The following is a 23,004-nucleotide window of genomic DNA, read 5'->3' as shown; positions in this document are numbered from 1 at the left end:
ACATATACCATAAGTGAAGTTCTGTAACCACTTATCTAATCATAATGCTAGATAAATAGATTCTTGATATGATAGTGAATGATTTTGTAAAGTTGATAACATATTATTAAACTAACTGAGAGCTAGTTTAATGCAAACTTGTAAAATATAAAGCACTATGAAGATCATTTCAATATGAATTTGAGGAAAACTGGTGGGGTTTTTTTTGTTTTGTTTTTTTTTTGTACTGAGTATAAATGATGTTAATTTCAGACAAGATAGAATATTGCATGTTTAGCCTTTAGAATAATTATTATTCTGAACTCTTCTATCTTACTAATATTATCAACTGTACTCTTCAATAACTTAAATACAGGAATGAATATCTATTATAAACTACATACCATTATTATTTGGCCTTCAAAATCAAATATCTTAGATATTATCCAAATTATTTTTGCTATATTCACCATCATTTAATTACATGGAATTTTGAAATATCCTACATTGCGTATGCATATAAAAAAATAAACAAAATCACCTCTAAACATCATCATTTTACTATAGTATAGTTATTTTGTTCCAATAGTATAAGCTAAATCAATCTGTGTCACAGGTTCCATTCACTTCATATCACAGTGATTTGATTTCATATCAAACTATTTTCTAAATCAGCTTCTTTTATTTTATTGACTACATATTTTATATTGGATTTTTTGCAATTTGTATGGATTTTATTCATTTATATTTGGTTAAAGTAGTAGTTAATGTAAAAAAAAACAAACAGATAAGCAGATAAATTTACTTTTGACAACACTTGCTGACACAATAACTGACCAACTAAATATTTTTACACCCACTATTGTTTAACAGGCTAAATTAATGTGTCAGACTTTTATAGACTATTATATCATCATCATCATCATCATCATCATCATCATCATCATCATCGTTTAACGTCCGTTCTCCATGCTAGCATGGGTTGGACGGTTCGACCAGGGATCTGGGAAGCCAGAAGGCTGCCCCAGGCTCCATCCAGTCTTATCTGGCAATGTTTCTACAGCTGGATGCCCTTCCTAACGCCAACCACTCCGTGAGTGTAGTGGGGTGCTTTTTACATGCTACCTGCACAGGTGCCAGGCGAGGCTGGCAACAGCCACGGTTGGATTGGTGCATTTTACGTGCCACCGGCACGGAAGCCAGTCAAGGCGGCGCTGGCATCAGCCAAAGAAAAATCACTCCTTGAAGATTTCAAATAGTAGATCTTGAGCAATTAAACTAAGTAAGCCCTTATCAGTTCCATAACTGTATAATTGTGTTTCAGGGTGATAGGTTTTACAACTGTGCAAGAGCACAAATTGCTGGCATTTCAATCAGCAGTTCAACATGCTATCAATTTAAGCAGCAGTCTTCATAAACTAATAAAAATTATTATCATAATTAAATAACATTTTTCATTAACATTCAAATCACATTTAACAAACTTTCTAAAATGTGAAGTATAACACAATTTATCTATCTTTCCTCATGAGTGCTTTCTTATCTCCTTATATCTATCTTTTCATCTTCAGGAAGACACACATGCCAGTAGAGTGACTGATACACATATATCTATTTTAAAAAATTATATTTACAGTGAACTTCAGATGCATATTCAAAGACATGCAAAATATCCACAGTTAAAAATATGACTACAATTTTAATTCCTGAAAAGGAATTTGGTTTAGATATTTATTGATTTCCTCTGTAAAATATTTCAGAAACTAATGAAATTAAGGATTTGCTTATAATAATCTTCTATGTGCTTTGGATTAAAATCTTTCAGCTTTATATCTTTCCTATGGTAACCACAAGCAGTGAAGGGTAGGGATTTTTCATTTTTAAACTGCTTTTGGAGGTAGAGTGTTGATTAGTTAAGTGATAACTATATAAATATTTATGGAGGTAAATACATCTATGGAAATATTTTGAACTTGAGGCAATTCTCTACTGTGTATTCTACTTTGGTTTAAGACTACAAGCATAAAACTATGAGTATTATGAAAGTAAACAAATATACTCAATTCATTCAAAAGAACTGTATTTTGCTTGATATGCCAAATTGTCTATAATAAATTTTTTTATCCAAACTTGTTGCAAATAGCTTTTGTATTGATATACTGTTTCTTATTATTAAAGTCTACCCCAAAGGATATTCATTCGCTTCTCCTAACAATTTTTTTCTGAAAATACACCGCCTCTATATATTTCCATCTATTCTTGCATTTAATTTCAAAATCCTAATTGCTTATATCCTTTCATCTGACATTCTCACCCTCTGTTGATTATAAAGAAAAACGTTGTTTTTATATGGTAGTAAAACGAAAGGCTAAAACATCACAACTGATCAGAAAAATGCATCTTTGATATATTATAGCAAAATCACCTAAATAAGTTTCTTATTTAGAGTATATTTATAATTCTCTTTTTTTTCCACTGCAAGTATTCTGATAAAATTCCTTTTTGTTCTATTGTATCAAAGGAAGCTAAATTATTTTTTTCTACAAAATTTTGGTTGGAGACTAACATTCTATTTTAAACACAATATATATATTCCCAAGAGTATTTTAGATTTCTTATTCCCTGCACTGGATGTTAAAATGGAATTCACTCATGTATTAGCAAAAAATATATATAATACAAAACAAAAACATGGGTACAGGATACATGGATGGGTTAGGGAAATTATCTTGTACCCATGTGGTTTTAGATTCAATTCCACTTCACAGCTTTGGAACCCGCTGATTTCAGATTCAATTTTGCTACACAGTACCTTGCAAAAGTGTCTGCTATCATATCCTTGTCTTGAACAATGATTTGTTACTGAAATTTAGTACACACAAACTGTATAAACCTGTCATATTTGTGTGCTTGTGTGTCAGAGAAAAATTTATTGGCATATAAAACCATCTTGTGGTATTTATTTCAGCCAAGTTACACAGATACTCTCTTGTCACTCACATTATTGGAAATGCAGTAAACCAGTGATTTGCCCATTGGAAACCTATAACCCGTGATGCAATTGTTCACAAAATGTAGCGTAAAACGTATATAAGTATAGCTCAGACCTTTCTTATATTCAATTGTGCTCACCTTCTTTTCTCATTCTCTTTCTTCTCTCTTTCTCCCTAACATTCAAACATGTGCAGCTAATGTATCCATATGACTTTTACTTATGATTGACATTTATGTGAGAGCTTTAAAATATTCTACGTACACCTTATCGCTTGAGTTACTTATCATAAATACCAAATACACGTCGTTATCATGATAGTTGTTTTATTTTCACTTTTTCTTAACATCAACAAACATTTTTTTTTTCATCAGTCTTTACTAATATCACATACTCTGACATTTTCTTATCTAGATGAATATAATTGTTAGGTAGTTTCTTTCTGATTTTTTTAATGCATTTTTGTTCTGTTTTCTTCTGGCAATTTTGACTTTTGAATGTCTTCTTGGAAACATATTTTATAGAAAGATTTTGTTCTTGGTATCAACAATACAATCACAAAGTGGGATCGTAATATTTTTTTTAGTTAGAAAGATTGGCATATTTAAAGCATTATACTGTGCTCTAAAATGGGCTAATTGACTAATTGAAATAGAGTCAGCCACCAAAATATCCAACCTAAACTCTGGACCACAGATGTGCTATTTCTACCACTTTTACAATGGTCTTTGCTCCCTAGGCTACCTGGTGTCATATCATCTCCACCCAAGCCCACTCCACTACCCGCTATTCTTCAACCTACTCTGAAAACATCTCCAATTTTTGCTTTCCCCAGAACATCATCCCTCTTGAATTTCTCCTCTGCTCATATTTTTTCCTAGTCATCAACTTACTATCATTCAGAAATATCAACTGTATTGATTTTACTTGCCTTGGACAATATTCAAGGGCTATGGACAATTCTTTCCCAACAGAAACCATTTAAAAAATAATATAATGTATAAATAAAAATTTAAACTTTCATATGGGTATTGTTATTTACTTTTAACTTTATTCTGAGAACCAATTATTTCATCATATTTTTTCTTATAAGTTCTAGATTTATTTTCATGCTTTGATAATTTCATTTAAAGCTTATCAGTTTGTGCTAATTTAGGTTAGACTTTTCTGCTCAGAACCATTTTTCAACCTAGAAAACTTTGAATATAGCAACATTTTATATATATATATATATTCCCAATTCTAACACCATTTGTATGTTCCCATTTTATTTTTAATGTCAAAAGCAAATGATGTTGATGAATTTATAATAAAGACTTAAACAAATAATTGGAAACCTTTTTGACCTATACGCTGTGAACAGAGTTTATGCATTTCAGATGCAGAAATATAGTAATAAATACTAGCAGCTGAGCATATGATATAGAATGTATTTATGGTTGGTTCCACTTCATCTAAACTTAGCCATCTGGTAAATCAGTTCGATTTTGTCTCGTTCAGCTTTACCTACTAAAATATTTTATGATTAACACTTTCATTTCAGTTTCTGTTTGGAACCATCTAACCGAAGTATATGTAGTATGCATGAAATGCACTTATAAATCCAGTTGCTTACATAATAACGAAATGTTGCTTTTCTCCATAACTTATATCAGTTATGCATTCCACATTCACTATTTTGATTTAATGTTTGGATGGTTTTCCAAATTCTAGCTACTAAAACAACCTTCACCCTATGCTTTATATTGGAGATTTATAACAATGATGGGAGAAAGAAAAAATTTTGTTCATAAATACAGTAGAGAATACTAAACTTTAACTAGATTTAAACTTTCACCCTATGCTTTACATTAAGCAAGAAACAATACCTTGTACTCCTTCCCAATTCAAATAGAGAGAAAATAAGTGAACTATTCTCGTAGTTGAAAGAGAAAAAAGAAAATGATAGGAGAGGTAGATACTACAATAAATAAATTTTTAATGATAAGAAAAGTCACAACTTCTCTTTAAATCAATAATTTGAAGTACCATGTTGTTCATCACTATTTGTCACTATAAATATTCTAATGACTGGTGTAGTAGTATCACAATTAACAGCTAAAAATGGAGAGAGAATACTCTAGAAACAAACAACTACAGAAGCATCAAACTAATGGATCAAATTATAGAAGACAGAAAAAGGAGTTATTGCATAAGTCATTAAGAAAAAAATTAGCTTAGATTTAATGAAGTTCAGACATGGCATCACTGATGTCTTTTTATAAGTGAGACAGTTACAGAAAATGTTCTCAGCAAAGAACAAACATTACAAGCAATCAGCAGTGGGGGTGGCAGCTTTATCTTGTATCTGAGAATTTAGTTTCTTCTTTGCTTAACGCTTCCTTTATGGTGAGATCATTGATGACTCTATAGATCAGTTCTTGCATAGAAGAGTTGATGGCATTGACTGCATGGTAATGTTAGTGGAGGATGAGGTTGATTTTGTCGAGCCTTTCTCTTCTGTTGTTTGATCTCTTCCTTTTCTCTTCTGGTGGCTTTGAAGTTTTTGGTTCCAATGGTGATGGAACACTGCCTCTTGGTACGGTGTTGGGCATGAGTTTGAAACGATTTAGGTTCAGTGGCTTTCAGTGTTGCTTTGAGTTGGTCATGATATGTGACCAACTAGAAAATCCTGGAAAGAGCCAACAGCCAATGTATCAAATCACTGATAATGGAACACCATCTTTGATGGCTAGGGCATGTAGCAAGACTGGAAGAATCAAAGTTCCCACACCAAGTCTTATTCAGTGAGCTCACTTCAGGGAAATGACCCCAGGATTGTCCAACTAGCATTCACTGATCTGGAAAAGTTCATTGTATCATGCTTTGTAGTCTGATAGGCACTAAGAAAACTAGATGTAGATAAATGGTTTGTGAGTATCATGGAAGCATGTAAAGAAATGCTCTCAGCAAGTTGATAGTTGAGTAAAAGAATACCACACATGATCCAAGTAAAAGGTAGTAGTGTGAGCAGAAGACTAAGGAAAAATGGGAAGGAGTTGCCAGAAACATTTCAGGAAGCTGAACTACATGAACAAGACGAAGAACTGCAACAAGCAGTAAGTCGCTGTACTTGAGAAGACTCATCCATCCTATGTATGCAACGAAAAACAGATATAAAATGGTGATGATGATGAGGAAGGCTGTTAGGTTACAGTTCAAACCTAACTATGTGGTAAAATAATTTTACTGCAGAATAGATGTTTGTTTCATCGTAAGCAAGCAAAGAGTCAGCAGTTTGAATGAACTTCACCAATACATGTTACTTAAAATACTTTGGAATTAAAGTGATAAAATATATAACATTGGTTAGTAAGGAATTATATATATAATATTGGTCAGTAAGGAATTTTAACAATGTAACTTTTAGAAAAATGTATACGCTGAAACTTTTAGAAGAGAAGAATACATTGTCGCATAAAGAAGCAAGCTGATTAAATAAAAATATTTGACTTGTCATGGATTACCTTGTACATATATTAGGATGGGAATACAATTACAGTAAAGAAAATGAAATAAGATCAGGTGATAAAAGCTGGGAAGACTAAAAATTATAATTAATATAGCTGATTTAGTTTGGAAAATATATATATGTTTTTGCACTTAATGCAAAATATACTGTCGATGTCACTAGGAGTAGTGCTTTGCTAGACTGTTATTTAATCCTAGATCAGCCCTGATTGAGCAATCCTAAGATCAAAGGCATTCCAAATGTAATAACTCAGTATTTTGTAAGTCTAGGATTCTGCTCTCTAATGAATTCTTCATTTTTTGTGAGATGGTAGTGTTTGATTTGAGGGAATTTGGTGCTATTTCTAGCATGTAATCATTTAGAGAGTTGATCTGGTGCTAATTAACTGCCATATATATTTACATGAAAGAGAATATGCTTTCCAAGATGTAAACTCAATAGAGTATATTCTGTTCTTGCAGATAAACTCAAAGGTAGAAGAAAAGGAAGTGCAACTAAATACACAAGAAAATTAATAGTATATTTGATAATATTGCTTTCAGTTATTTAATCAATGAAATGAAACAGAATTTTAGAATGTATTATATCATACTTTCATAATTTCTGGTAACCAATATAAAAACAATATAAAACAGGTTTACCTTTTACAGTTATTTAATAGTTTGAGACTGATAAATAATAAGGATACAAAGTAACAAAACAGGAACATGCGAGTAGTGTTCAAATGATGTTGCCTTCAGGTTTCAGTGCTGCAAATAGCTAACTCTAAAGTAATGTTTAGAAATTCAAAAAGTAATGTAAGCAAAATATATATATTATGTAAATAAGTTTAGCTTTTCTGTGTACACGTAAGTGTATATAAGCATGTGTGTGTAGTTGAAGTTTAAGAAAATTTTGTTGAGATCCTTAATGTATCTTAGCTTTTATGCAACATCTATGTTATCAGCAAACGAAAATAAAAGCTAATCTTTGAAGTATTTAAGAATATATAAGCAACCTTGTAACTATATATCTTTATTTCATTTATAGCTGCTTTACTCTAAAATGATAAAGTTCATAATTAGATTGAAATTTGTAATTCCAAACAAATTTATGATTTCTATTCGATGCCTTAGTTTCTAATATTTCTGAAGTTGTAGCAATGATTTTTCATGAAAATATATTAACTCTAAAAGGCATTTGCTTGATTGCTGGAGCTGTAATTTTCACAAGGCTTATTTGTTTCAATACAAAATTTAGAAAATGCAAATTTTTCTGTGATTTTATAAAAGAATGTTTCAAAAAGAAAGCAAAATGTTATACACAACTAGTAACATAGCATATTGTATCGATGTATATAATCATTCTACATCCTTTTCCCCATTTTCACACCACTTGTTGCAATTCCTTGTTAACTCTTTGATGAAGTTCAACCTCCTGAGATTGGCTTTCACCACCTCTTCCCATGTCTTCTCAAGTTCTCCTCATCAGCAGCTTCCTTCCTCTTGGATTCCTAGAAACCTTTTTCCCCTTCTGTTATTCTCTGTATACATTGCACATCTGTACCAGTGCAGCTATATCTCTTGTGCTCTCTGTTTATTTGTGCTTTGCTGTTCATATCTACTAACATTACACATTCAGCAGTGCATGCATGCTTTTTCTTTTCAGCTTTTGCATTCCTCTTCAGTTTATGCCCATATATTGCTACTGTACAATATTGCACTTTGTACACAAGCATTAGACTCTCTGCACTTTTTACAGGTGTATGTAACCATGTATAAGAGAACGAATGTGTATTTGTATACATATTTTAAAGATAGGTTAAAGAGGACTCATTTTTTTTTTTTTTTGTTATCTCTCTGATGATAACATCTCTGTTGATAGTAGCACAATAAAATGAAATAAATGCACAGACAATAGCAAAAGTATCTGTTTCTCTGCCAGCTGACAATGAGTGGAGAGATTCTTTTAAAGCTTTCTAGTTCATATTAACTTACAAGAGCAAGCTGTAAAATGGTGATCCTCCTCTCTCTCTCTCTCTCTCTCTCTCTCTCTCTCTCTCTCTCTCCCCTTCTCTCTTTCTCTCTCTCTCTCTCTCTCTCTCTTTCTCTCTCTCTCACACACACATCCACACGTTTCCTTGGCTTCCACAAAAGTGTTCATGTTCCTGTAATTGAAGTTTTCCTGGTTTCTATTTCTTAGAAAGTATATTCAAAATATCAAAGACCATTAATATTTGCATCATCAGATGACTTAACTGGCTGAAATTTCGAAGTCACTATCAACAGCATTTTTGTTTAAAAATAATAAATTTTCACTCTATGAAAGTATAGAATGACACATCAGATTAATATAAAATTGTTGCTTTTTACTATAACTGAACATAAAAGCAAACATTAACACACACAACACACACATTCTTTGCTTTTATTCTTTTATTTGTTTCAGTCATTTGACTGTGACTACACTGGAGCACCACCTTTCGTCGAACAAATCAATCCCAGGACTTATTCTTTGTAAGCCTAATGCTTATTCTCTCAGTCTCTTTTTGCTGAACTGCTATGTGACAATGATGTAAACACATCAACATCAGTTGTCAAGTGATGGTGGGGGTCAAACACAAATAACAAATATATATATATATATATATATATATATATATATATATATATATATATATATATATATGTTTCCGTCTACCAAATCCACTCACATGGCTTTGGTCAGCCCAAGTCTATAGCAGTAGATACTTGCCCAAGTTGCCATGCAGTGTGACTGAACCTGGGACCATGTGGTTGGAAAGCAAGCTGCTTATGATGCAACCACTCTTGCATATACAAGTCTATATATAGACTTGTATAGAAGGTGGTCAGCTTGAGGAAGTAGGAGGTGGATACACCTTTTTTGGAAGGGGAGGCTGAAGGAGTGCAGACTGTCTGCTGTTGGCTTTGCAGTTCAATCAGATATCCTTAAGAAATTGGAGGAGCTTCCTGTTCTTATAAATAAATGTCTAACGACTTTACGATTGCACCTGAAAGGTGGGTGGTTTGCAGCTCTAATAAGTGTCTATGCACCTTCTTTGACTAATTCTGATGAAGATAAAACTATTTTTTATATGCATCTGAGAGCCATACTTAGGAAAATCCCCAATTCTGATATAGTCATTCTATTGGGGGATTTCAATGCCAGGGTTGGAACAGACTGGTAAACATGGAACTCTCTAGGACATTTTGGTGTAGGGAAAATGAATAGCAATGGTCTCATGCTCCTGGAGCTTTGCAATGAACGTCAACTTTACATCGCAAGCACTCATTTTATGCACAAAGGTGATTGCACAACAATGTGGATGCATCCAAGATCTAAAGTTTGGCTCTTGCTGGATTATGTCTTCATCTGCAAGTGTGACATCTATGACATTTGCAATGTTAAGTCCTTCCATGGATTGGAATGTTGGACAGACTACAGTCTGGTGCGAGCAAAGTTGCAATGAGGATTAGAGTGAAAGAGAGAAGAGGGCCTGTTGGCATTCCTCGGCATCTGAATGTCCACAAGATATATGATGCTGTGTTGAGGAAAGCACTTCAGACTCGCTTGTCTAGCATTGAAAATACTACAGTATGGGAAGGTTTTTGAGACCAGGTTCTTCAATGTACTGCTGAAACGCTGGGATAAGCTACTGCCAGACACAGAGACTGATTTGATGAAAATGATGCTGAAGCTCAGTGACTATTGGTTGTAAAGCACCATGCACACAATATATTACTGCACAGAGGACTTTCAGCTGTGCAGCAAAATTTAGCACTTGCCCACGATAGCAGTGTAAAATCATTACCGCAGTGATCTCTCAAGAACATGCAGAACATTTTGTAGGAGGATCTTGCTGTTATCCTGTACACTGTGGAAGGAATATTAATTTCTGCTTTTGCTTAATTGTTTTTGTTAGACTTTTGAAGTTTTTATCATGCATAAAAATCATTATTTGACACTTTCTGTTAGACATATTAGGTTGTGTTTCACATCACATATAATTTTGTAGGGTAAATGTCATATGATTTCTCCTTATGCTTACTTTTTTTGCCTGTTCCCATATGTAAACTGTGATGATGCTAGGGCCATGAATGTTTTAATTTGGAAATCTGGTGATTTTACTTATTCTTTTCATATGTCATTAGTATGTGTACTTATGCCAAATCAAAAATCAAAGCCTGCAACAACAATCACTATTCATAAATTTTGTTTTAGTTCACTCAGAATGTTTTATATATTTTGTTTTTAGTTATTCAGAGATGAGTAATGAACTTTTAGTACAATAATAAAGAAATTAGCTTAGTTTCACATGGTAAAAGTTACAACATTCATTTTATAGACTGTAAAGTTCATAATTTTTGATGATATTCTTCCATCATCTCATTTTGTCATTTAATAGTATTTGATTTAGAACTTTTGTTATTTCTATCTTCCTCCCTGCAAAAGCAAATATATTTAGAATTTTAACCTGGGGGTTCAACATTGCTATGCTGTGTATATCAAATCTTGATAATTATGTTATTAAAACATGTGAAGTTATCATTTCTTAGGTGGGGAAATATTGTTAGATGTGTGGTATTTGTTTAAGCAAAATAAGTCATTCTTTGATCACATTTCATTTTTTATTTGAATTTATATTCCAGTTAATTACGTGAACATTGAAAATATAATTTTCTGTTTTGATGTAATCAAAAATTTCCATGTGATATTTAATTTGATTTTTCACTACATGTAATTAATTGAATGTTTTGGAAGAAAATATATGTACAAACACACACACACCCACATACACACATGTATATCTTAATGAAATCAAACGGACAAATGTATCATTATGAAACATTTGTAATTACTTGAGGAAGAAAGTAAAATACTAAAAGTTAAAATTGATTTATATATAAATCCAGTGGTAACATGGCTAGTTAGCATCAGTGCGGTTATGGAATATCCAAATAGAGTCACAATGCAAAGCAAAAGAATGTTAAAGACAACATGAACAAGAGAACAAAGTTATGCTGTGAGGAAAGGAGCAGATAAATTCAATGTTGTTGATGGTGATCTTTTGTCAAGGAAAGAGAACAGCATGATAAATAGTTTAGTGGAAGTGGATAGAATGGAAGTTTGCATTAAATGGAGGAAGCTAAGGGGATATAGCAATATAAGTGTAGTAAGATGTTATGAAGTATATATTAACATATTAAGTTATGTGAGCAATAAATAGTCCAGTGTGTGGCTAGATTGTTTGTATTGTGTGGGTGAATGAGAGGTAAGTTAGTTTTGTGTACATTATGTGTGTATATGAAAGATGTGAACATGGTGTAGTGTTGTATGGTTGAGATAAAAAGAGCATAAAAAGTGAGAAATGAAGTGTATCATAGGTTGTGTGTGTATATGCACATGTGCTAAAGAATAGATATAGATCTGATCTGCAGCTATGTCAGTGGTTCTAACAGTGTAAGTAGTGTGTATTCATTTGTGGTAGTTTAGTAGAATGGTTTATATATGAATGTGTAAGTGAAGAAAAGGGGAAAGGTGAAGTGCATGCAATGGCATATATCAAATTGTGTAGAGTGTACTTTATATGAAAAGGTAGAATTTTAGTGGAAAACACCTTAATTATTAATCTTAAATGGGACAGCTGCCTTATTATCAGAAAATCAATTATGGTCCAAGTGGGAGATGGCAATGTTTAAAATGCTTCAAATGATAAGATAAAGGTGGTTGCGGTCTAGAAAATTGGAGTGAAAAACTAGATTTGAATGATCCAGTGTTGCTACATTAAGTATTCTGTAAAATCATCAGTCAGCCATCAGATAGTTTCTCCAACACACAATAAGCCGCAGTATTGGCATTTTATATATTTATCATGATGTTTGAGGTATAGGTGAAGTAGTTCATGGCATGGAAAATGAACTAGGTCTTTATTGGGTGGCGATGTTCTATATAATGAGATTTGGATTACATCAGGATCAGGCAAAGAATCTGTTAGATAGTGTGAGAAATGCAGGAGTTGTGAATCAGAAAGTTATGCAGATTATGATCACACCTGAAGGAAAAGAGAGTGTATTTAGGAAAGATATAAAGAGAAGCTAGAAAGGGGACAGAAGGGATGGTGTGCTGAAGAAATAAGGTTGCAAGACAGAGAATCAGAAGGAAGTGAAGGTGGTTGGTAATGGGGTAGATGCAGGATGTAGTCAATGGTAAAGATGAATGTATGGTTAATAGTAAAGACAGTGGTATTGTCAATAACAATGACATGCAGCCTCAACAGTTATAGAAAGTAGAAGACTATGTGATGTGATTGAGCCTTGAAGTTGGAATCTCAATTACAAAGATTACAGAGGTATAAGAACTGATGGAGTAAGTGAAACTGAGGTCGAAAGAGTTGATGGTAGTCAATGAAAAATTAAGATGTCCAACAAGTTAATACTGATGGTAGACATGATGGATATGTATTGTAATGTAGGGTGTCAGGAGTTAATGAAGATGATGAAGAATATAAGCTGTTTATGGCTAATAGAGGTGACCTGATATAGTTCTATAAGCTTCTTTTAACAATAAAAATACCTTTTCTCATCTTACAATTCATAGAAAGCAAGCATGACAACAACTTTGGAATATCCAGAACCAATTATCAGTTACTAATATTTTTTAACACAATAACAATTAAGTAATGTTGAATTTAATAATGTTATTGATTTCTGTTTAATCTACATTCAGATTTTAATTACTTTTTTGTCATTCTTTAGGCCCAGATCAACATTGAATAGACATAAGATCAAAAACTTATTCTAGCCATGACATTTCCAGTTCTTCAGACAGTTTGTCTTTTTCTTCAGACAATATGTCTTTTTCTTACAGCTGATAGGATGTAATTTGAGAGAGATTTGGCTGCTATTTTCGAAATGTCTGCCTTCTTTTAAGATGGTATTTCTACCAAGTTTAGTGGCTATATAGAGATTCCGTCATTGTGCTTTCATTAGAATCTATTTTCAGTGGGCTTATTTCATTGTACATCTGAAGGCTAATCTGTAGCTTGCATTTATATACAAAGCAGTATGTAAGTGTATGCTCTACCCTAAGTATATAAATGTTGTTTATACAGTTTTGTAATCTTGCATTATTCTTAGTTTTTCTTTGTTATTGAGTTAGCATATAACAGTTTTCAAGTAATATGTTCACTCAGTAACACACACACACACACGCACACTCACGCACAATGCACACTTGAGGCTGTATGAGAATATATATATATAACCTTGTTGAAAAATAGGTTTTGATTTCTCATCATACTTTATACAGAAATAATTACATCTTTCAGCTGCAACAATGTAACCATTAAATTATGAGAGCAAATGTATATTTGCTCATACATTTTTATTAAAAATACAATTTCTATCAAAATTTATACTTCTTAAAAGAATTTACATAACAAATGTCTCTGATATGATGATATAAATACAAGTTTATTTCTCTTGTAAGTCTTTAATATCTCAAATAGCAAATAGTGTCAACTATCTGTTTTCCCTTTCCCTCTCAATTATTTTTTAAAAATTCCTCCATTTATTGTGTTGAATTTAATACATAGCCCAACTGGCATTTGAATTACATTGAGTTTTCATGGATATTTTTCTTTTTTCATGTCTTCACAATCTCATACATCATAATATTATATGTTACAATACTAACTATGGATCTTATATAAGCTAGAATTAATCTTTAATAATCGAAAGATAAATTCTAATTACATTACTTATCTTGAAAGAATTAAATATCACTAGTTTCACTTGAATTAATAGTCAAATATTGTGTATATATACATAGATATGTGCAGCTATGTGCACCAATATAATGAAAAATATATATGCATATACCTAAGTTATATCTATGATATCTTTCCTATATTTATATAATACATATGAAAATATAACTGCCTATACAATTTTCTTTTTACAAAACTTAATAAAGCATTATAATATGAATAATGATAAGAGTAGTTATAAATTATGAATTGAGCAAATTTTCACGTTACATATTCAAAGGAAAGTAAATTTGCTTTCTATTAAATTTCAATATTCAGTCTGAAAAATTTGCTAAGATTTTTCTGTTATTTCCAGAATACATAAAGGGATCTGAACTTGTTAACTCTAGGCTAATTATAAGAATGCTATCAAGAACAAAGAATGTTACATACTGAATTTTGCCTTCTTCTTTTAAACAGATATACAGAATCTTGTGGCTTCCCTTGCTGAGCTCCAGCACAGACTATCTGCAAATGAAGAGGATGTTTTCTTTCTGAGACATTTTCTTCGTTCTAAGGATATCCAGCTTTTATTAAGGGTTTGTATTTATTTTCAACCACACAAGTAGCATTTATTCTCTTAGTTTTCTTGTTGCCTTTAAAAGAATCTGACCTAACCTAAGGTGGTCACAACTCGGCTAAATCCTGGAATTTTAAGATAAATCTACATCACATTGTTTATTTAAAAAGAAGAGTAAATGACACAGGAAAATTAGTGCTTCTTTAAAAACATCAAGGGAAAAATAGTTGGAAAATAATTTTCTACCAGCTCTAATTGCTTAAAACTTTAAAATTAGAGGTTTAAATTAAACTGGTTGGAAAGCTAATCATCCTCGAAATTTGAGCTACAAATTCATTTTATTTATTAGTTTTGGTATTTATTTCAAAATTTGTCCATTTTGTTCTGTTCTGTGTTGTATTTTATTGTTTCAGCATTCAGCTAAATTGTGATCACCCTATAGGAAAACTTTGGCAAATTCGTGTTTTAAATCTAATAATATGAAGAAAATATGGTTAAAAAAATAGAAACAGAAAGATTGACAGAGATAACAATTGACTAGTAATAAAAAAAATATAAACAAGAAAGAGAAAAAAGTTTAAATAGAGATAAGGGAAAGATAAGGATAGGTGTAGGACTAAAGGGATTATAAAAGAAATAGTGTAGAGAAAAAGATATTGTTCATACATCATGCTTAGAAAGTAATTGTGTGTGATTTTGCTTTTCCATATTTTTGTTATCAAACCCCTTTTTATCTCAGTATATATTTTGATTTCTTATTATTTTGCTTTTGAGTCAGTTTAATGTGCTTGCATCCAGTAACATTTTCGTTGAGTTGCCAACACTCCATTTTATCAATATTGTTATATATATGATTTTTTAATCACTTTAATATATAAAAAAAAAACAGTACTAATAAATTATTCTGATTTTTCTTCATTCTTTCATTTGCCCTAAATGTGCAGACTTTTATCACCAGTCTCACTATTTTTCTTGTAAGCAAAGATAACAATCTTTAATAAATTCATTTATTTATCTATATTTAGACAGTAAATATATTTTTAAAACTTAAATAATTTTGAAGACATTTGTAACTAGCTTTAGAATTAATTTTAGATTTGTGTATCATTGGAATATATTTCAATATTTTCTTACATATGTATTTATAAACATTCACACACACACACACACAAATATATATATGTAAAATCAGCAGGAACAATACTAATATAATAAATATGTATTTGAATATGCACAAGCCAACATAAGAATTTTTTTTCTCTTGCTTTTAAGTTAATGTGCTTGCATCCAGTAACATATGGGTATAGTTGCTCACACTCAGTTTTATCAATATTGTTATATATATGAAGACGGCAAGCTGGCAGGAACGTAAGCACACTAGGCGAAATACTTATCGGTATTTCTCCTGTCTTTGTGTTCTGAGCTCAAATTCCGCCAAGGTCGACTTTGCCTTTCATCCTTTCGGGGTTGATAAATTAAGTACCAGTTGCATACTGGGGTCGATCTAATTGACTGGCCCCCTCCCCCAAAATTTTGGTCTTGTGCCTAGAATAGAAAAGAATATTGTTATATATATGTAACTTTTTTTATTATTTTAATGAAATATAAACACAAAATAGCATTAATAAATTCTTATGATTCTTCATTAGTATTTCTATTGCTTTAAATGTGCTGGGTTTTTAGTACCAGTTCTACTTTATTTGCTAATCATGGGATAATAGCTTTTAACAAATTCATTTATTTATCTATAATTAGGTTGTAAATATGTTTTTTAAGTTTAAATAATATTAAGGCATCTTTTACTAGGTTTAGAATCAATTTTAGATTTGTGTATCAATGCAATATTATTTTAATATTTACTTACATATGTATATGTTCAAAACATATATATATATATGCATACATACATATGTATACATACCTACGCACACAAACACACACACACACACATGTATATACTGCTGTTCATTTTGTTCTTTAGGTAATTGATTAACATTGAAATGATGAATTTAAGCATATTTTATTGTATCCTCATAATCATTTGCAGCATACAAATTATGGGTATTAGTTTAGTTAGCAATTGTGTATGTGTAAGCAAATATAATATAGCAGAATGCATGGTATATATATTTTGAATATATAGTATGTAAATAGTGTATATGAAATAAATAAATATATGTATATTCTCTATAAAATTCTATGTATATAAATCAAGTATTGTTATGAGCATCTTCAAATGATAAAAAGAGCTATCGAAGGTTTCAACAATAAAGTAACGTATGAAATATCAAAACTGTGTTATGTAACAAATAAAATAGGTGATTTTGCATGGTCATTTTCTTGATACATCTCTAGAATTCTTAGAATATTTATGAGATTTAAGAATGATGAAATTATCATTTGGACTTTTTATGAATTTGATTTTTGTAAATTATTCTGTATTCCAAAATAGTGAATGTGATTTTTAATACAAGTGTTTAACAAAATACCTTATCATTCACTAATTCTTTTTACTTATCACAAAATACATACAACAAAATATAATTTTATCTATCATAAAATATATATAAAATTTAATCTCATTTTTATCATCATGATCATGATTTCTGTGAAAAAAGTGTTTTGTGCTGTTATATACATCCATAAAATCACATCTATATGCAATCAAAATCAAGCATGCAAAGAAGCATGAAAATATGTGCACACATATCAAGTTGGACTTCTTTGTAAATTCGCCTCATATTTCTTAATATTTACTCTGCATCATCCATTTATTCTGAATTATATATATATACATTCATACATATATATATATTCATACATATATACATATATGTATATAGATATATGTATGTATACATATATATATATATATATATATATATATATATATACACATACATATATGTATATATATAAATGTATATATATATATATATATATATATATATAATATATATATATATATATATTATATATATATATATATATATATATATATATATAATATATATATATATATAATATATATGTGTGTGTGTATATATATATATACGCCATTTTAATATTGCTGTACTTTAGCATCAATCGTTTCTTCATTTCAGTTTGAAATCAAATTAATATTGCTCTTATTGCCAACCAACCAACCAATATCACTGTTTTTCAAAAAATAAAAATCTCAATTACTTTTTGTGATATTTCTCCTCTTAACCATATTAGTACTGCACTTGTTGTGTCAATAATTTGAGAGCTTCTTTGTCACGGCATTTAAATATTGCTTCATCAAATGAATCCTCAAAAGTTATGCACTATGTAAATTTTTGGTTAACATTTATTGCCTTTGTCGTATTGCTTTACTCTTTCGTAAGATTTGTAAGATTGCATTTGATGGCATATGGAGACTTAATCAGGAAGCTCTATTAAGTTTGAGAGCATGACAGGAAGTTCATCATTTTAGACAGCTTATCAAACGTAAAATTTAGTGCATACTTCCATATAAAATGTAAGTTCAATATTTCTGCAAGGGTGTATCAATGACATTAAAACATCAATTTCTTTTGACAACTCATCATAATGTTTTCTTTAGTTAGATGGGGTTTTTTTCCTGTTTAATAATCTTATCATATGGACAATATTATATCTGTGGTTTCTAATCAATTATAATAACAGTTATGATTTTAAAGAAGAAATCATTAAAACTGTTATCAATTCTTGAAATGAAATAAATTTGTTTTAGTGTGGTGCTCATTACTTCTTTTAAGTTTTAAGAATGGATATGCATAAAGTGATCATTTTATACAAAATACTGTTTATGAATAATTAATATAATTATTGCCATTGAAAAAATTACTATCATTAACAAATGGGCTATCTCATTATTAGAAACCTTTAGCTTTTGCTGCTATATACTGGTTAACCTATGTTTTAGAGTAACAAATTTCTCAGGTTCCTACAGTGTATTTATTATTTCATTCAAATAATCTTGTCATTGCAAACAATCACAGCATAACTGTACAAATCTTCAATACATGTCATCTTTGGTTCTTGTTGAGTACTTTTTGTCATATATAATACATTGAGACAACTCTTCATAATATAGGAGCAGTGCCTAAGAATACAATTTTCTGTGTTGTATATGTGTATTGGTTATGGGGATTTGGGACAAATATTTATCTGCCTTTTCTTTTTATCATCCCCAAAGCATTTATCATTATGTGGGGTTGTAACTTGTTTTCCGATATATTTTGAATAGTGCTATTTCTCCATGTTTTATATTTGAATAGTTTTTGCCTTTTTATCACAAATATATTTGTTAGCCAGTGAATGACAGTTTTGCTCCTATTTTCTTTCGCAATAATTTTTCTTACCTCACTGTCTATTAACTAGAATGTTTCAGGATATGGTAACTGTTTTATTTTTGTAGATCTTGTGAGATATGAATGTTTTAGAATTTACATGTCGTAATTCTAAAATTGTGGCATAGTTTCTAGTACATTTAATCGCAACCTCTATCAACTTTTAGTTTTATATAAAACTAGACTGCATGAAAGCCTATATTTTACAGCTGTCATATGACATGCAGTTACATTCCATAGTATGCTTCCTTGTAGATTTTTAGCATTTTCTAATGGGCCAGTTTTGATTTTGTGCTGAGATGAGTTTTGAGTTCTGGATTTCTCTGTTCATATAAAAGCTTTTCTAACAATGTTAAAGTATGGTATTTTGTAATCTGCACTTTTCAAATGTTTTGTCCTCATTCCCTATTCTTCTCACCCTCATCTGTTGCTTCATCATCTATCATGCACCTTTTGGTTTATCTAATGATTGAAGAGAGTTCTTTGTTTTGTTCAAGTTTATATTTTTCAAATTTAGTTTTCCTTCTTTCTTTATTAGTTATATTTGTAATCTTATGATAAATATTTTAGAATAGCTTTATGATTTCAGAACACACCCACCACTGATCACATTAAATAAAATATTTTCATGTCTTTTTGAGGTGGTATAAATTGAATGCTATCTTTTCTAGCAAGTTTTATTAATCTACTTAATTTCTAGTTAGTAATATTAGAACTGTATCTTATATTTGGAACATCAAGTGTATTCATGCATTGCATTATTTTTTTAGCTTTTCGTGATATTTGAAATCCTTAAAGTTAATAATAACACTGTTATTATCAACATCAGCATTATTATTAAGATGATGGCAAACAGACAAAATGTTTTGTATTTAGTTACATGTCATTATGTTCTTATTTCAAATTGTTCCATAGTCATCCTTCTGAGATTCATAAAATAATAATCAAATACTGCAGTCAGTTGTGTACATTCACATGAAATATATGTCTTTGTGCTAGTGTTATAAATCAGCCATGGAGCCAAATAAATGAAAAACATGTTTATTATTAGTAGTAATATTTATTATTATTGTTTAGATTGGTAGAATAGCTAGAACAGTGGAAAAACTGTTTTGTGCTATTTCTTCCAACTCACTTCTTTCTAAGTTCAAATCCCTCCAGTGTCAATACTCACCTTCATCATTGACAACACTTATGACCCACTTCAAATCATCATATCTAGCCTACTTCTCTTCTCTTTCCAATACATTCTCGTCAACTGGATATGCAATATCTATGGTTAAGCAAGTATTTTTTCTCTTTATTCATTTCTATATCCAGCTTTCAATGTTCAATTTCATGATCTCGTTGTATCATTACATTCTACATTATCTTTACTTTGCCAATCCATACTTGGCAGAAAAGTCAGTCCAGTCTCCTTTTTAAAAAAACATGTCTTAACCATCTCCAGGATTCTTTAACAACTTCCTCTGATGTTTGTTGGAAAAATTCATGGTGAAGGACTTTCTCTTTCCAGTTGATGGTCTTTTCTCTATTAGTTCTCATATTGTAATTCTGGAGGGTCTCACCATTGTCACTGATCACCTTCTCACTCAGTACAGCCTGCAACATTCTTTCATCAATATTCCTCAGATAGTCATGCAAGGGCTTACCTCCTTCTCACCATTTACCTCTATTCCAACAAGTCCTGTTCCACCTTCCTTCCTAAGTAAGTAAAGCCTTGCTATATTACTTCTTGTATAAAGACATCCTTGCATAGCCATTACGTTCCTACTCTTACTATCCATGTTGACAAGTTCCTCCTTTGTCCATTTCACAACTCCTGTGTAGTAACATATCATACCTATAAATCATACGCTGATGCCTTTAATCAGGCTCCCTCCATTAAGACTGGCATAGCTTTTTAAATATGCTGATATATTCAGAAATTACCTCCTTTATCTTGGTGTTCAACATTTGGCCTAGTTGTAAAACACCAAGATGTAACCCTCTCTGTTCACTTCTCTTATCCACTCATCATTTTGATCTCTACTTTTGCCCTCTCCTCAGTTCAATAATAGTGCATTTCTCTATACCAAATGCCAACTGGATGTCTTGTGAGAAAATTCGTACAGATTGAATAAGGGAACCTAATTGACCTCTGCTAGCTCCATAAAGTTTAAGATCATTCCTGAATATCAGGTGACTAATTAGTTTCATGTTTTTCTGCAGTTTGTGACCAGCACCCATATTTCTCAAAACCATGGAGTGCAATAATATAGAAACAACAAACATCTCAGGTGATACTGAGTCACCTTGAAAGATTCCCCTCTTGGTGTCAACTTCTCCAATTCTTCTTCCACAAGCATTAAAAACTGTCTTCTAGTTTCTCATACTAATTTTAAGCAAATAAATCAAATTTTTCACTGCCCTGATCATCTCTGGGAATTTCAGAATCCACAAGGAACCATATCATATGCATTCTTATAGTCAGTCCTCGCCATTGATATGCTTGTCAACCTTCTTTGATGGTTCCTAACAATTGCCTTATCAACCAGCAACTGATCCTTTATTCCTTGTAATCCCTTTCTGTTCATCTGCTAGCTGTTCATTTCTTTCAAGATGACCATACAGTTTCTTTTCTATTATCCAAGTTAGAAGCTTCCACATCATAGGTAAACAAGCAATTGGACAATAGTTACTGGTCAGAGCACCATTGAGTGGGTCCTTCTGAATCAACAATTCATTCTGGTACAATTCCTTGGTGTATACAGCTTTTCAGGAGGTTTTGTAGTTTAAGATGTAAATTCATCAAACCTTTGAGCCAGAAACCCTGAACTAGTTCCATTCTGTCTGCCTTCCAACTTTTCATCTTACCAACTCTGGCTTGAATATCTTCCAATGGGATGACAATGTCCTCCTGTATATCCAGGTCTTGTTATTATATTTCACTTCTCAGAGCTCTCAATCTTCCTTGCACTGGTTAATTCTGTGAGAGCAGACAGAAATCTGTTGCCAAAGGTCTTTAAGACATGGTACCTAGATGTTAAGTATCACTGGATATTAAGTTATTTAATGTCCAAGTACCTATCTCAAAATCCTCACATTCTTGAAATTTTATCTTTTAGTATTCTGCATTTCTTTTCCAGCCCTTTGCCATCTATGCATACAACCCCTGATATGGCAATATCTGTGATCTTGGTTTGATTTTTCTTTATCTACCACAACAATGTCTGTTCTCTGAACATCGATTAGGGAGTCACATTAATTTGTAAAATCCCACAGGAGCTTATATTTATTGTTCTCATTGATGCCCTATCTTTCATGTTCATATCATTTATTATCATTATTTTTTGCATGCTTTCTAACTCTGGAGGTGTATTAGAGTATCAGCCATTTACTACCAGTGAAATGAGACAGTACCCTTTACTTTTCAAGCATTCTCTGAAGTATTAAAGCTGTTCCAAACAATGTTATTTTCTGCAAATACTCCACCCTTATTGCAACCCATATTTGTTCAATATACTTCTCAAGATCTTTATTTATTGCTTGTTAGGCTCTGACAGTTATTGGTATTTTTATCACAGTTTTCAACAACCACATTGCTTAACCTCCCAAGCTAACCTGTCATTATCTATTAAATTTTTTCTTTTTTATTACATACATTGTTGTCAGCTGGGTATGCTACATCTATTATCCATCACTGTTTGCTTTCTTTCTTAGTTATCACTATATCCAGTTTCCTTTGCTCTCTCTCATGGTCACACCGAATCATAAATTCCCACAGGATCTTTGTATTATCACTTTCTCTAATGTCTTCAGGTTTATGTTCATACCAATTTTCTGTTCTGTCAAGTCCAT

The 23,004-nt window shown here is 31.3% G+C and overlaps 1 protein-coding gene across 11 annotated transcripts in view; it reads left to right on the top strand.

Annotated features, from left to right (window-relative positions):
* The window catches only part of LOC115215814 (MAGUK p55 subfamily member 7), a 930,620-nt gene that overhangs the window by 282,716 nt on the left and 624,900 nt on the right, over positions 1-23,004 (top strand). For 9 of the 11 annotated variants that reach the window (XM_036506006.1, XM_036506002.1, XM_036505998.1 and 6 more), the window contains one exon: positions 14,710-14,828. The exons of the other annotated variants lie outside the window; for them this stretch is intronic. In XM_036506006.1, the coding sequence (XP_036361899.1) occupies positions 14,710-14,828 (119 nt within the window). The remainder of the gene's footprint in view (positions 1-14,709; positions 14,829-23,004) is intronic. 11 annotated transcript variants of the gene reach the window in all.

Source organism: Octopus sinensis, linkage group LG9, assembly GCF_006345805.1.
Source record: "Octopus sinensis linkage group LG9, ASM634580v1, whole genome shotgun sequence".
Taxonomy (NCBI): Eukaryota; Metazoa; Mollusca; class Cephalopoda; order Octopoda; family Octopodidae; genus Octopus; species Octopus sinensis.
The sequence above is the reverse complement of the archived record's forward strand: the minus strand, read 5'-3'. Positions and strand labels throughout refer to the sequence as shown.